The sequence below is a fragment of the Pygoscelis adeliae genome, unplaced genomic scaffold (genome assembly GCF_000699105.1).
Source record: "Pygoscelis adeliae isolate BGI_AS28 unplaced genomic scaffold, ASM69910v1 Scaffold172, whole genome shotgun sequence".
NCBI lineage: Eukaryota > Metazoa > Chordata > Aves > Sphenisciformes > Spheniscidae > Pygoscelis > Pygoscelis adeliae.
In genome coordinates, this window is record NW_008824338.1 from 111,263 (window position 1) to 127,743 (window position 16,481).

The 16,481-nt window shown below is 37.7% G+C and overlaps 1 protein-coding gene across 1 annotated transcript in view; it reads left to right on the top strand.

The window, feature by feature from the left end:
• The window catches only part of LAMA2 (laminin, alpha 2), a gene marked incomplete at its 5' end in the record, with an annotated part of 294,647 nt that overhangs the window by 101,728 nt on the left and 176,438 nt on the right, over positions 1 to 16,481 (top strand). Inside the window, 1 exon segment of the mRNA XM_009319128.1 lies at positions 15,818 to 15,919. Coding sequence (XP_009317403.1) covers positions 15,818 to 15,919 — 102 coding nt within the window.

Below are 16,481 nucleotides of genomic sequence, written 5' to 3' on the forward strand. Positions count from 1 at the left end.
GTCCATTTTAAATTTCAAAGACCTGAAGATCTAAGAAATTTTACTGTCAACAGTGGGGAGGGGAATTTGTCCTATGACCAAGTGAAGTGCAGAGGGTCTGGAACACATGCTGAGTCAAAACGATGACTTGCAACCTGTAGATAGATGCTATGGCAGAAAAACCCCAGTCCCTGATTATGTGTGATTAACTTAATACAGGAGTATTATTTAAATATAGATTAGCATTTGTAAAAGAGTTTATCGTATGTTCTTACTGCGTCTGGAAACTTGTATAACTTTGTGTAGGTCACAGTCCTCATCTAACACCTATTTTAAGCAGCACTAAGTTAAGCTCAACATTTTTAATCATTTTTTTTTCCTAATGCTATTGTGAAGTAATAGCTCTTTTATCCACATTTTATCTTCCAGCTATAAAGTTAATCGTTGCTTCAGACTACACCATTTGCATTAAATCTAAGGCGGCGTGAAACTCTGCTAAATATTAAAGAGTTTGAGATTGAAGCAGAAAATTTACATTGTTAGTCAAAACTTGTTTTATTAGGACCCAGCAGTCTGGCTTACATTAGAACTGAGCAGAAAATATACATTGCTAACAGAAACAAGGAAAGAAGGAACACATTCAATTAAAGGAAATTTATGTAGGTATATAAATCACATTAATCACACTCAGAAGACCTTGTATTTATATATTTTATATATAATCCTGGCGCATGTGATGAAATTCTATACTGAGACTTTACTATTTGAGGTTGCAAAATTACAGTCATTCTTCAAACAGTTGCTTATAACACCAAAACTCAGAGTGATTTCATCATTCTTCTGGTCTCTGATGCACGTAGATACTGTTGTTCTCCATTCTCCAAGGATGTAAATGAGGAAACATGAATCAATCAGTTGCTAGAAACTGAACTTACGTTGAGAGAAATAGATAGCTTACTTAAACTGATTTTTTATGCTTTTTATAAATAATACTTCATTATTTGAGTATTATAGCTGTTACACTTTAAATATGTTTATCCTGACATTAGAGTAGGGAGTGCTTTCTTATTTAGAAAAGTAACATATGAGAATTTTTACCGGCATCAAGTGGGATATTTTCTGAGAGGCTCTGAAGCACCTAATTTTAGAGTCTGTGTATCTTCTCCATGGAGGTATGCTCACTGTATGCTTAAAAACACATACATTTGCGTGCACGCACATACACTCATTCTTCTTCCCTTCTCTCAGGGTGAGACTGTTGCTATGTCAAACATTGTTTTAATGTTCCACATCCAACCTTTTCTCTCCACAAAAGACACTGTTGCAGTCCCAACTTTGTAAAGGGTCTTTGGTCTTCATTAAAGGATATTGATGTGTCCGGGACCCCATTTTCAACTGGAGATAGCCCAAAGGAGGGTAAGACTTAAAAAAAAACCAGGAAGAACTGGGTTTATTTAATGACAAACATACATAAATGAAATTAATAAGGACTGAGGCAGATGTCTTAAAGTACCTAAAAGGCAGCTTTTGTGTGGGAGGGAAGGAACAATTTTTTCTTCATGTCCATGATGAATAGGACAAAAAAGAGTGAGCTGAAATAATGGCAACAAAAGTGAAAGTTACACGTTAGGAAAACTTTTCACCAATAAAAGTTAAAAATTCAAATACATGGGGGAAGTTACTGCAGCTTCGTCATAGATGTGTCTGAGAACGTTCCCAGTGGTACATGCTCCTCTAGTATTAACATATTCCATAGAAACTCATTTGTCTTTCAGCGTCATACCTGTTTTTTTTCCTGGTACTGGCAGACTTAACTGTACCAGATTTATAATCCCATACCCTTACTGAAAAAAGAATTGTTGATCAAGATCTGCTGTACCAAATCAGCACCAGGTTTATGTGGTAAGGTTTTGGTAGCAGGGGGCTGCAGGGCTGGCCTCTCTGAGATCAGGGGCCAGACACAGTTCATTCCAGACAGTTCTAAAACAGACCTTTTGCTGAACTCATCAGCGAAGCTGGTGGCCCCTCTGTGATAACATATTTAAGAAAGGGTAAAAAATGCTGCGCAGCAGCTGTGAGAGAGAGGAGTGAGAAAAATGTGAGATAAACAATGCTGCAGACACCAAGGTCAGAGAAGGAGGGAGAGGAGGTGCTCCAAGTGCTGGAGCAAGAGATTCCCTTGCCGCCTGTGGAGGAGACCATGGTGAAGCAGGTCGTTCCCCTACAGCCCATGGAGGACCATGTCGGTGCAGATATCCACACTGCAGCCTGTGGAGGACCCCGCACCAAAGCAGGTGGCTGTGTCCTGAAGGAAGCTGCAGCTCATGGAGAGTCCATGCAGGAGCAGGTTTTCTGGCAGGAACTGCATCCCGTGGGGGACCCGTGCAGAAGTCTGTTCCTGAAGGACTATACCCCATGGAGAGGACCCATGCTGGAGCAGTTGTTGAAGAACTGCAGCCCATGGGAAGGACGTACATCAGAGAAATTCGTGAAGGACTGTGTCCCATGGGAGGGGACCCCACACTGGAGCAGGGGAACAGCATGAGGAGGAAGGAGCAGCAGAGGCAAAATGTTATGTATCGACCACAATCCCCATCCCCCATCCCCCTGCACCACTTGTGGGAAGGAGGTAGAAGAGTCAGAAGTGAAATTGAGCCTGGGAAGAAGGGGAGGATGGGGGGAAGGTGGTTTTACTTTTGTTTTCATTTCTCACTATCCTCTATTTTTAATCAGCAATAAATTAATCTTCCCCAACTCGAGTCTCTTTTTCCCATGATGGTAATTGGTGAGTTATCTCCCTGTCCTTATCTTGACCCATGAGCTTTTTCATCTTATTCTCTCCCCCTGTCCTGCTGAGGAGGGGTAGTGAGAGAGTGGCTTGGTGGGCACCTGACAGCCAGCCAGAGTCATCCCACCACAAAATCTCACAAACTTAGAGAATACCTTCAGTCTCAATATTCCAATCAGTAGCTTTAACAGCACCAAGCTTTCGAGATCAAGCATCATATCCAGACTCATTTTGGTGGAATTACATCATCCTTCATTATTAACACTTCAGTTGATCATCTTTAGCTAAGCTCTTCGAGCTGAACATCATTAAATAAGCTATGGAAAAAGTGTTCTTGCTTTTAAGTAGAGTCAAGAACTGCAGTCCATCATTCAACTTTTGGGTTTTGATTAGTGGTCTGTTGAAATATCAGTATCTCCCTCCTTTAACTTGGTTGCTCTTTAAGGATCTTTGTGTAGATTTTTTTTTCTTTTAATTATGCCAATGGCTTTTTCTGCATCCTAGTAATTTTTCAGTCCAAGCAGATCTGAATTTGAGTCAGGGCGTTATCTGAAAGATGATGGATCTATCCTTCCTTCTTTTATACTTAGAAAGAGTGAAGTTTGAAATATATCTATTCAAGAAGGAAGCTGCCAATCATCAACGGTGAGAAGTATCCACACCTATGATAACAGCAACCAGATATAACATACCCAGTGCCCATGTACTGTAAGGGAAGGAATTTCTTTATAAAAAGTCTCCATAAAATTGAAAAGTGTCAGCATTCACAGAGAAAGCAAATTGAAGGGATCTCTTTTAGTTAGTAAGGTCAAGTATATCTTCTGGAAAGGTACAAAAGATACAGTGTTGAGTTAGATGACTAATGTGGATATGCAGAAGATAATGTTTTTTCATTGCTGTGTGTGGATACTTTACATTTATCCTGTACATTCATTATGATCATATTGGATATAATTTTAGATAACTAGACGTCGTGTATTTATTCTCCTCTAAGCTTGTGACGGTTGTATTACTTTTTAGGTGCCTCTGATATTTTCAGAAGATTAAAATAAGGTGTATATAGGACAATACTATCACATAGTTTTCATGCTCAATTTGTTGTGCAGTATATTCTGTAGCCAAAGGTAAAGGAATTTCTGACATTTTGTAAGGTGAATTTGTGAAGAGAATAGGAGGCTTTCTTTGAAATAGGTGACTCTCACTTAAATCCACGTAGCACTTTCTGTAAAAAAAAATTTGCAAAATATCCACATGATTAAGTGTATGAAGTTGACAGGCCTGAGAACATTTAATCTCAGTAGAACTTTTCTCTACCTGTGTGAACTCAAATTCATGTTATATTAATCACACTCTGTTAACATATCTCATGGAACTACAATGTTTTTTGATGATGAATCCTTCAAATGGGACTCAGTATATGACTTTCATAGAGCTTATGCCAGTGTAAGATTGATGTTGATTCTTTCAGCACATTTAACCCTTGGGCGGTATACTTGCCCTTTTTCTGGACAGTTATTAATTCATCCAAAGCAAATTTTCTCCATCATTCTGCATTTAAAGCAGAGATAACTCATGAATATAAGGGTCCTTTTTATTCCAATAAAAGGTACAGTGTATAAATTAAAATTGGTAGAAAAGATATTACTTCAAGTCTGTAAACAGAAGGCACTGCACCTGCAGGAAAAAATGGTAAGAAGAAGTGGCAACCTATATTGTCTTGCTGTAAAATAATGTCATTTTTCTAATCAGGATCATTTATGGAGAACAGATATTTGTTATGTTTTTCCTTTATTTGTTATGTTTTTCCTTTAAGGAAATAAAAAAATAATGTTAAGAATAACACAGACAAATGTAGAAACCATGAAGTTCATAGAGCTAGATTATCCTCACAATGACGAAAGGATTTTTTTTTTGTCAGCTCCCATTAAGGCAAATCGAAGTTGAAAGAATAAGTTCTGTTATGGAGGTCTTATAAAGCTATGCCATTTCTCCTTTCTTACACTTAGGCATCAATTCACTTGTCTTCTGTCTTCCTTTTTACTCTCCAATCTTATTAGCTTGATTGCTCACCCTCCCTTCAGCCTTCTAAGAAGAAATACAGCTTTTTTCATAGAAGACCATATCTAAGAAAGATAAAGACTTTGAACTTTAAGAAAAAAATAAATTTTACCTGCAAAGATTTTCAGAAAAGACCTTTTCTTTAAGATTATTTTGAAACAAATGTGTTTTTTCTTACCTTTTTAAACAGCAGCACAGTTTTGTTTTCAAAGATGAGGGCATATCAAGTTTTGTTTTCACTGTGTGTGCATATGCATAGAGAGAGAGAGTGTGTGCGTCTGTGCACGTGCAGTGTTCGTATATATGAGTGGATTGCCTCAAGTAAGAATCATCTGTGGACTACCATGATGGTGATAACAAGTGCAGAATTGCTTTCTTGGGTACAATAAAGAATGGAATGACAGGTTTTATCTACACTGATTTTTTTTTTTTAATTCTGTCTTAAAGCATATTTATTAAGTGCTGTCTATACTGTTCCGAAAAATCTTTGTTCCTGGAGTAAAACAGTACTAAAATTCAGGTTTTCTGTAATATATATATATATATATATTTAGTTACTATTACCTAGCATGCATTTCAACTAACATCAAACACCAGTTTCTTTCTCTAAAAGAAAACATAGGTATTTTTCGAAACTATGTTAGCTTGTCATGAATAAGGTTAGTGGAAGAAAGGCTGCAAAACTAACAAGCCAGGAAAGTGGCCATGAATTTAATCATGAGGAAGCATTGGCTCCAGAGGCAAAGTAATTCAAAACGTGGTTTATGCTGACTGAAAATAGAGGAAAAATCACTGGAGTTCTGATTCACTGCTTTGTTTTCCCCTGCCCTGAAAAATGAAACCAAAATGCAAGGAGGTTTTTTGGGATTTTTTTGTGGTTGGTGTCACTGAATTATAGTACACAGAGACATTTTTGTACAGATCTATATCTTTGTTTAATACTCAAATGTTTATTTTTACTGCTTTTATTTTGATATGTGATCCTTAGAGGTCTCCATGATATGCAGTAAAATACTAAATAAGAATGTATTATTGTTGCATTTATTACATCAGATGATAAGCCACCTCTGAAGAGCAGAGATTTGGGCTTTGCGTATCCTTGCATTTTCGTTACAAAAGAAGGAATTTTCTTCAAAATATTGATGTATTTACATGCTATTTCATTCAAAATCTCCCACTTTAAAAGTTAAAAACACTGATAGATATTAAAAACGGTATATCCTTTCTGTCAGAATAATTTTGCACAACAAATACTGCAGTTATACAACTCTTTCATGCCTGAGACATTATGATATGTTTCAATTTCCTAAAGGATCCCAAAGTGCTAGTTATGTCATACTTTGCTTTGAATTACTTGTGCAGCCATCATTGTGGTACGATACTGTCCATAGTAATGTTGCAAAACAGTTAAGTAGAAGGAGGTAGGAAAATCACTTTCGGCTGGCTAGAAGTTAAGGGTTTTTTTCATTTTCTGTTGTGGCAAAGTTTAGAAAAAACATTCCTGAGCTATTTTGCTTGGTGCTTTACAAACATGGAAACAAAAGAAAGCCTAAGATCAAGAATACTTACAGTCTAACTTGGTGAACTGTACTAACAAAGAAATAGAATTTAACTATTTCTTGTTGCTACTTACACTGTTTAAGCTTTCTCAGTAGTAAGGCAACACTTTAGGAAGTATTCATGGATTTGGATTTTAAGATCATCACACAGCGGGATGCCCTCGACAATATCGGATGCAAATATTGATTACCCTTAAATGCAATAGCAAGGCTAAGGGAAATATTTTTACTAAGAACAGCTTTTAATTCGGACTTGAACAGTTGCTCTTGTTTTATAGTCCTGCATTTTTGTTTTTAATAATCCTTGCCTGCTGGGATTTTGTTGCCATAGAAATATGAGCTTTTTTAGTTTTGCAAAATTATGCAAATTCTTTTTCTTGTTAAAATATTCATGAAGGAGTACAGCCAGAAATGGGACGGTAGGGTCAGTTTTGTGTCTTAATGGAACTGAACATTGACATAAATGTTTTAGTTAGTATTTCATTCTAATATTACAGGAAGGCATTTATTGATATGTCTACTGTAATTCTGTTTTGTCCCTTTGCAACCAAAGACCATGGAACTGGGAGATGAACATTTAATCAGTAAAATTAAGAATTACTTTCAGTTATGAGGTTGTTGACAGGTACAAGACCAGCAGTAAACAGTTTTTATTTAGAAACATTTGATGAGGATATGTCATTTAAAAACATGTCTCAGAGTTGATGCTCAAATAGTGAGTTTGATTTCAATATCACTAGTAGTCTGAAACATCTTCACAGTTAAAGAAAAAGTGGTATTTTTATCCCGACCTAGACCCTTCAGCCACTCTGGCCCTGCTAAATTGGTGCTTATAAATTTTGTAAAGGCTTATCATTAGCAAAGTGGACTTTAGACTTCAGGAATGGTTGGCCAGACAGTTCTGTTTCTCTTCTCCAGTGAGAGGAAATGACAGCTGGGAAAGATGGTAGAGATATGAGAATCGGTAGAGTAAATGTCTACATTCATAAGCACATTTCAGGAAACAGCGTATAATCTTATTGTGCAAGTTTTTTAATCAGTCACTGATTCCATTAATTCTTTTCAGTGCTAAGTTCAGGAAGAGCAACTATTCAACGTAAGTAGGAATGGCAGCACAGGGCTCTCTGGAGAGCTGATGTCCTTCAGTTCCCATCTTCCTTAGGAACTGAGATTTATTCAATTTTTCCTTCTAGAGTTCAATGACATCATTGAATGTTTCAATATTATGTATTAAACACAGTGAATTGTTGCATTTTATTCAGACATCTAATTTTTCTTTGCTTCCAAATAATGCAGTCTGGTTCATCCAAGGAGGAAGAAAGCCAGGGTTATGAAATGGTAATGTTAATACAGTATCTCAGTAACAGTGAGACTGGGCTGAGTTTATGGGTATAATTTAGAAAATCCACAAATAAGAAGCTTCTTATTGAATTCTGTAATATTTTCCATTTAAATGTTTCTTCTTAGAGCAGAGACATTGAATTAAAAGAATTGTGTAAGATTTTAATTGGTCTACATTGTGTGTGACAAATTATTTTAAATATGAAGGGCCTGGAAATAAATGTCAGATTGTCATGCTCAGGATGGCAAGCGTTATCAACCACTTAAGAAAAAGTATGCCTTGCATCTTCTGGAGCAAGAAGGAAAAGGCAGCAGGACCAAAAGTCAAAAAGCTTTAGATTGTCCGATTACACTTGATTTACTGGTATTCTAGCAAAAACGGGATACTTGCAAGGGATGATTAAGGAGATACTTACTAGAATATAATGCCTTCCCCTTTCGATGTACTTTCTTCACTCATGTTTCCATTGTGTTTGAATCTGAACGCATGGTATTTCTCTGATAGGTGCCAGCGTATTCTTTGCCTAGTGATCAGATGCAGTGCAAGGAAAGACTTTGCTATAGCTGAGACTAATATGTGTTCTGGAAGGGATCCCAGTTGCTCAAATATTGATATAAAATATGTGAGAGGGACATGGTCAAGGTACATGTGAAGTACTATTTGGCAGAGTTTTGGTTGCTACTTATCAGTTGTGCTTGCTCTGCGGACAGGTGTTGCTTGTCTCTTAATCAGGAAACTTTCACATAGGGGTGAAATTGATTTGATGGTTCTTTTCATTGCTGGGAAACTTTAAAATATTCAGATTTATTGTGAATGTGTTGCTCCGTTATCCAATGTATGAAGGAAGAAGGTCTTACACAATGAGTTTTAAAGGATTTTTTTTGAGTTTTCCTTAAAGGTCGTTCAAAGTAGAGCAAATAAATATTTTCTCACTGGTATGCTTTATATCTTGCTCTTCGATTTCTTAGCGTATAGCTTAGACATTGGAGAACATTCTGTGATCAAACGAGTGCCTACATTGAATAAAACTCCTTTATCTTTGACTCAACTCTGCGTTTACGTAGGATCAGCAGAGGAAATACTAAGAATTAAAGAGGCTGTATCATAACATTCTCGATAAGATTCCAGAAAAGAATGACTTGGAAATCTTCTTATAGTGTGACTTGGTTATCGGAGTAGTCTGTTTCAAGAAACTGGAGGTGACAGTGAATGGTTTGAAATGCTCAGTTTCCCCTTTGAGTGGTTCAGTGTGGTAGAAAAACACTCACGGAAAGCAAGTGAACCAAGCAATATAGTAGTCAGGCTACTTTAGATAAGCTTATTCCCTCCTTATTTTGTTAACTTCTCTAGAGCAGTATTCTGAATAAGTGAATTTAAGTAGAATGTAGCATCAATTTATGCAATTTATATAGAAGAATTTTGAGTGTACTTAAGCAGGGAAACTGTAGGATTCTGAACTAGCTGGGATAGAGTTGGGGGAACTCTAGGTGGTAGAGAGTTGGGGGAAAGAGCCCATTCTTTTAGGAGGAAAAATTAACTTCCCTATGAAGAAAACTGGCATTTTTTTAAAGCTAGCCAGAACTATACTGTCATTCAAATGGAACGTGATTATTCTGCTCCCTGCTTTATCTGAAGTATTACTATAATGCCTCAGAAGAGCTTTTATATCCTATCTAAATTCAAGTCTGTCTAAGAAAGGAGAGTCTTTTTAATCTCTAATTGGATCTTGAGTAGCACTAAAACATGCAATCTTTACTGAGAGCTATTACTAAATGAATAAAAGTTTGATGTTTTCTTGGTGATGGTTCTATTGGAATTCTTTTCTAGTCCCTGCCTTCCCTCACTCTATGACCAGCATGAAGACTGGATCAGCAAAACCCAATTAAATATCATAAATTTACAGCTGTTACTTTTTCGTAAAGAAGATAATAATCCAGATGAGAGCTGGATTAACAATGGAATATTTCCTTAAACGTAAGTAAATTAAGTTAGGAAAAGCAGCCCTTTGTCCATTCCCTTCAGCATTGAGTGGGCTGGCTAGAAGAACACATATATACTTAGCCATTGGTTAAGATGGTACATTGTTCAGCGCCTTGTCAAATCGTATCACAGCTGCATAAGTGCCAATCAATTATGAACTAAATTGGTCATCACTAATAAACTGGGAGCAATCTTACTTTTTTTAAGGATTTCCTTCACATAGTTAGTGCTGATGTTATGGTGGCAGATATCTCTATATTTGCTGAAATCTGTGTCATAAAATAAACATGTACCTAGAGAGTTGGTGAAGGTGAAAGAGTCTAAATAAACTTCAACATTTTATTGCAGCTCTATTTCATGGAAATTCAAGAAGGCTAGCAGGGAATGTTAAACTGTATATAATATGCTTTCATTACCTTGAAGCACTGTATCTAGTGGTAGATATTGCCACCAGGAATATGACAGAGCCACTGGAAGACTGAGTGAGCATCTGTGTCATTTCTCTCAATCATGACAGCAAGCGAAAGAATGTTCACAGGCATATCAGGAAACAAATACGGTTTTTGTTTGGTTTGGGGATGTCTTCTGGAATAGGAGGATATTATTATCTTTTAGAACCTTGAGTTACTGTCAGCAGTTTGCTGTGAGACTCCTCCTTGGTTTTTTATTCAGCAGTATGTGTATTAGCTTTCTCCACTGAAATGTTCTGCCTGTTCATGTTTGTAAGCCTTTTCTTTTTCTTTTTCTTTTTTTTTTTTTCTTTTTCTGGTAGCATTTGTTCACTTGGTATAGTTCTAATTGTATGTCTACGTATACAATAATGTAATCGCAAGCAGGGTTCATGTTTCCAAAAGCATGTCACCTTTCTATAGCTGTATTGCAGCTATATTGGTCTAATAAAAATATTAACTCTCTCTGAAATGCTTGTTTCTCTAATACAAGATGTCAGTGACTATATTTCTGCTAGAACCACTAACAGTGAAGAGGGAAAAGATTGTCCAACTTCTTGATATTTGTTGATGCCTTTTATTTCACTAATTTCTGAAGTCTGGTGTTGTATGACTATTGGTCTAAATCTAGTTGAATGCAGTAATATATTTTTGCTTTCGAAGGTGTCATGTTCTCTTGGATTAGGCCTGAGATCAAAGCCTTTCTGAGCTAAATCCATTCTGATATAGATTCTACTACTAAACATATGAGCAAGGTAGATGTGATTTATTTCAATAATACACTTAATGTGTAATACTTTATTCATTTGTGAAATGTATTTTTTGTCTTCCAAGTTATTTTTTATGAAGTGATTTGAAAGTCATCCATCGGTGAGGAAACCATAGACCAGCCACTTTCTAGATTCCTTTGACTATAAAAAGGACTTCTTTCAGTTGTCTACACATAGCCACATAGTGCCATATCAGATTATCAGATACCCCAGTATATTCCATCTGGCTTCCACTCAAGAGGGTGATGGTCGTCTAATTCACAAACAGGCAACTATATTTAGTTGCTTTAATCACAAACTGAGTCTCTTCCTGGCTGACAGAAGAGCATTTTACTGCTCTTACAGGGATTGTAAACAGCACCCTGTTTAGTGGAGGTAGCTCCTGATCTTCTGAAGTTACATTTGGCAGATGTTGTTCAGAAGAAATGAGGCAGCATCTAGTGTAGTGGAGTAAGTGCTAAAACTTTACAGGCGGAGTTACAAGAGGCATTGAGGAGGGAGAATGGGAATCACCAAATGATTCAAGAATAAGATGGGTTATAAAAGCTGTATAAGAAAGAGGTGCTCTCCAATGACATTAGCAGGAGAGGTCCTGACAGCTTGCCTCAGAAAAGCATTGACAGCAGACTGACTAAGTGGAGGAAGAGAAAGGCTTCTAGAATTTGATTTCCTTATAAAGACATGCAAGCTTTCCTCATCTATGGCTTTGCAAATATTTGTAGCAATGCTGTTTGTTTTCAATGCTGTAAATATTTGTGGTTTACTATCACTTGTCTTGATTTAAAAGTGATTTTAGCGTGACAGGCATAACATCAAAGCATGCTTTACACAAGGTAGTACTGACTGCTTCCTCCTACCCTCCAGCATTCTTCTTGTTGAGCATGGCCATTTGTTCACAGGAAAGGAGCCATCTCTCCTGCTTCAGAGGGTTTTGGCTGATCCAGAATGCAACTATCAGGATGTCGTAACCAGTCTTGTCTGCTCTCTGGTTATATCCTACATGTAACATCATAGAAGTACAGTTAACCATGAGCAACCAAAAAAACTAACTATCTGCCAGAAACTTGGCGGATTAGAATTAAGATAGCTGTGATTTCTCTTTCCTATACTTGTATTTCTTGGGGAGTCTGTGACTTCTCTTGAACACGTAGATTCTGCCTCCTGAGCTGGGAAGAAATATTTGATGTATTAATCTAAAAACAGGTGGGAGAGATAAAGTAAATTCTGTGGAACTTCCTTGACATTTTTAGTCAGCTATTCTTGTCTCAACAATACATGCCTTTGTCACCAGCAAGGCAAACTTCTATGCTTTGTTCTCTTCGGCGTTGATGTGGCCTCAGATGACAATCCTTGAGGCAGAACTCTGGATCTTCGGGTGATGCAGAGAACAACATCAAAATGAAGGGATTGCACAGGTGCCCAACTTCCGTATCGCCCTTGTATTCAAAATTCAGTGAAAAGTATTTTTTGCACTAGATGAGACATAATTGTTCATGCAGCACATGGATTGACTGAATTCTTTTGCCTGTGAGTGAACTTGTACTTTAATTATACAGAGGAAGGAAATTACCTTTATAAATAATGGCAGAAGAAAGTAGTACTTTCTGGTTTATATAAGTTTGGGGTTTTTTCCTAATTTACATTGGTATTATACAGCACACAGGGTAAATATATATTCGGAACTACCAGGTACTCTCTCCGATAAGGGCCATTTTGGGACCTTGACTTCAATGTCCGATCCTGTTTGTGATATGCAAATCTTGCCAGTTGCAGCCATGAAACTCAGACTGCTGTGGCTAGCAGAGACCTCAAGAGACTTCTTAGCCATATTCCAACTCTTAGGCATCATACCTAGAGTATCTCTGACATGTTTGAACTGCTGTTAAACATTTAATGAAGGAATTCAATAACATTTTCAAGTAACTTGATACTGTTTTGGCCATCATTACAGTCAGAAAGCTTTCTGTATACTCAAGCTGAATCTTCTTCATCCCTTCCCTGCAGTTGCCACAGGAAAAGAAAAATGGTCATTTCATTTTTCCAGTCTTTTATGTTTTGGTAAACTGTTTTCCTATGCCCTCTTAGCGTTCTTTTTTCTGGACTAGTCAAACCCACCCCTTCCCTCTAGTGTTTCCTGTTTATATATATTTTAGAAGTACCTAATCCATTCTGGTTGCTTTCTCTAAACTATTATCTGTTTCTCTACTCCTTTCTAACAGATTTTTTGTCAAAGTTTCATTGCTGACTGCTCTTCTATCTGCATTTCTTTTAAATCAGAACAATTCCTTCCCCCCCCCCCCCCCCCCCCCCCCGTATGACCTATCAATTCCCTGAGTTGGATTTTCATTTACTAAGGTAAAGGTTATGTAGTTGGGGAAAAGTAAAACCTGTCTCAATACATAGTTTTTATAGGTTGCCTGAAACTACACAATCTTTGTTTCCCCATTTTTTTCACTTTCTTGAATCCTTGTAGTTAGTTTGAACTTGAAACAGAAATGATAAAATTCTGCAAAAGTTACTCTTTTAAAATGTTAGTCTAAAGCTGAAAGCAATTCTGGGTACTTCTTGCAGCATTTCGGATATCTAAATTTTCTACATTCTTCTTACAGTTATAAACCAGTGTTTAGCCTTGACCACAGGCAAAACAAAAATGCTGTAAAAGGTGTGTCTAAGGAAAAAAAGTCTTTTCATGGTGTTCCAGTCAAGGCTGAATGTAGGTGCATTGGTCCTAACAGGTTTGGATACTATGTAGGTAAACATCCAATGCCAATGTTTGCCGATGATACTAAACTAGGAGGAGCTGTGGACTCCCTGAAGGGTAGAGAGGCCTTACAGAGATCTGGGTAGACTAGAGAGCTGGGCAATCACCAACCATATGAAATCTAAGAAGAGCAAGTGCCAGATTCTGCACCTGGGCCAGGGTAATCCTGCTTATACATACAAACTGGGGGACGAGAGGCTGGAGAGCAGCCCTGTGGAAAAAGATCTGGTGGTTTGGGTTAATGGCAAGTTGAATATGAGTCAACAGTGTGCCCTGGCAGCCAAAAAGGCCAACCATGTCCTAGGGTGCATCTAGCACAGCATAGCTAGCCAGTCGAGGGAGGTGATTGTCCCACTCCACACTGCACTGGTGTGGCCCCACCTCAAGTACTGTGTGCAGTTTTGGGCGCCTCAATATAAGAAGGACATCAGACATAGAGTGTGTCCAGAGGAGGGTGACCAAGATAGTGAAAGGTCTTGAGGGCAAGACTTACGAGGAGCGGCTGAGGTCATTTGGTTTGTTCAGCTTGGAGAAGAGAAGGCTGAGGGGTGACCTCATCACAGTCTACAACTTCCTCAAGGGGAGCAACGGAGGGGGAGGTGCTGATCTCCTCTCTCTGGTGACCGGTGACAGGACATGAGGAAATGGAATGAGGCTGCATCAGGGGAAGTTCAGATTGGACATTAAGAAAAGGTTCTTCACTGAGAGGGTGGTCAGTCACTGGAACAGGCTCCCTGGGGAAGTGGTCACAGCACCAAGCCTGTCACAGTTCAAGGAGCGTCTGGATGACGCTCTTAGTCATATGGTTTAGTTTTAGGTAGTCCTGCAAGGAGCAGGGAGTTGGACTCGATGATCCTTATAGGTCCCTTCCAACTTGAGATATTCTATGATTCTATGATCCAAGCTTTGGGTTACGAATTGGAGTGAATTATCTGGCTTTAACCTAGCAATTAGCTGTACAGCCTCAGATGCAGATAATGGATTTTTATACCTTTGTGGATAATTCAAAATCAGTTGATTTCCACGCCTTAAATACTAGGACTTTTTTTTCTCCCCTTAAATTAGATGCATCATAAAATAATGAAGTTGATGACTTTCACTGCTTTCTGTTACTGAGTGCAAAACCATCTAGTATGATGAACAAGAGATAGCACGTTATGTGAGAGAACGAGAATAACCAGGTTATTCTCTTTGTAGAAGACTCATGAGTTTGCTCTGTGGTCAGCAGTATGCACTGGAAGGGCAGAAGGGTCCCTGTGATTTTAATAGTGTCTGAGAGGAGGCTTATGTTGCACTGAAGTATGAGGCAGATGCATTTAAAAACCAAAATGTAGCTCTTGCAACTTCTCATTTACTTATGCTGCTTCCAAACAATTAACAAAAAGCACTGTTTTTGTACTGAATTCTGTCATTCAAGTCTGCAGCTTTTGATTTGCATCCTAAAACTGATCTACTTTTTCCATTTTTTCATGGAAAAGCTATTGTCAGTGCCATGGTTTTGGAGGCTAAAAGAGCATAGAAAAAATACATTGGCATGACACGAGAGCCTGGTTATTGAATTCTCACATTGAAGGCTGAGTCAAACTGAGAGAAAGGGCTGGAGCATTCTTTTAAAGGAAATTGATTTGACTCCATGAGGGAAAATTCTTACTTTATTTTAGGTTACAGTTCATTCTAAGAAAAACATCACTGGGCTTTTTTCTTTTTTCGTAGTTTGCCCCATCAACAAAACCGAAATTATTGAATCTTCTAAAGATTGCTAAGGCTGCTGATGTAGAGGCCCAGCCTAAATGAGGACCATATAACTGAAATACACTGAAAGCCTAATGTCAGTATCAAGTGGAAATTTGCATAGATTTCAGATCTGTTTCTGATTACTTTGTTAGTCCGTGTGTTTAAGGAATTTGCAGCTATAGGCAGGCATAGAAGAAAAACGACTAAACGTGATTTCTAGATGGTTGAGCAAGAAGGGAATGGTCCAGAGAGCTGTAATCCCCAGGTATCTGCATATAGTTTTGCAACACTAGAAGTCTATTTCTGGGAAATACTGACGTGGAGAAAACTGCCACCAAATGGTTAAGGCCTGTTTTCTTTCATTTAATTGCATTTTTTCTGTCTCTTTTTGCCCCAGGTAGCAGCTGCTGGAGGACATCTGAAATTTACAGTCTCCTATGACTTCACAGAGGAAGAAGAGACGGTTCAATTGATGGTTCAATCTGATGTCATCATAGAGGTAAAGTGACTATTTTCAGCCACCAAAAAAAAAAAAAAAAGAAAATTGCCTACTTCTTCAGATGTTCAGTGTGAAACCTGGTGGTTGAGGACACAAAACAGCAGCGTGCACATACTTTCAGCTAATTTATAGTATGAGAAAATGGACACACTTCAGAGAACTAAAATCTTCAGTATCTCAAGGAGCCTCTGGCAATATTGCAGTAGCTTGCAAAACTATATTCTTCCTGTTCATCAGGAAGAATGAAGAAATAAAATAATTGGTTGTTTGAGGTAACACTTTCACATTCTTTCAGCAGACCTGTTCTTGTGCAGCTCGGCATTGTATGAATTTGCTTTTGCCTATGCAAAACCGTGACACTAGGTTTTAGCTGAATAACCTAAACTTTCTTTTGCACTGACTTTCAACTTTATCAGGTAAATCCATTTCAGGGTTATGGAAGGTGAATGTTATTCCTGATATTTATTATTCTTGTAAAATATATTATTCAATAAATCCTGTACCCCAACTGGCTACAGATAGAGCTTTTTTCCTGCCTTTTTTCATATTTAAATGTCTCTCT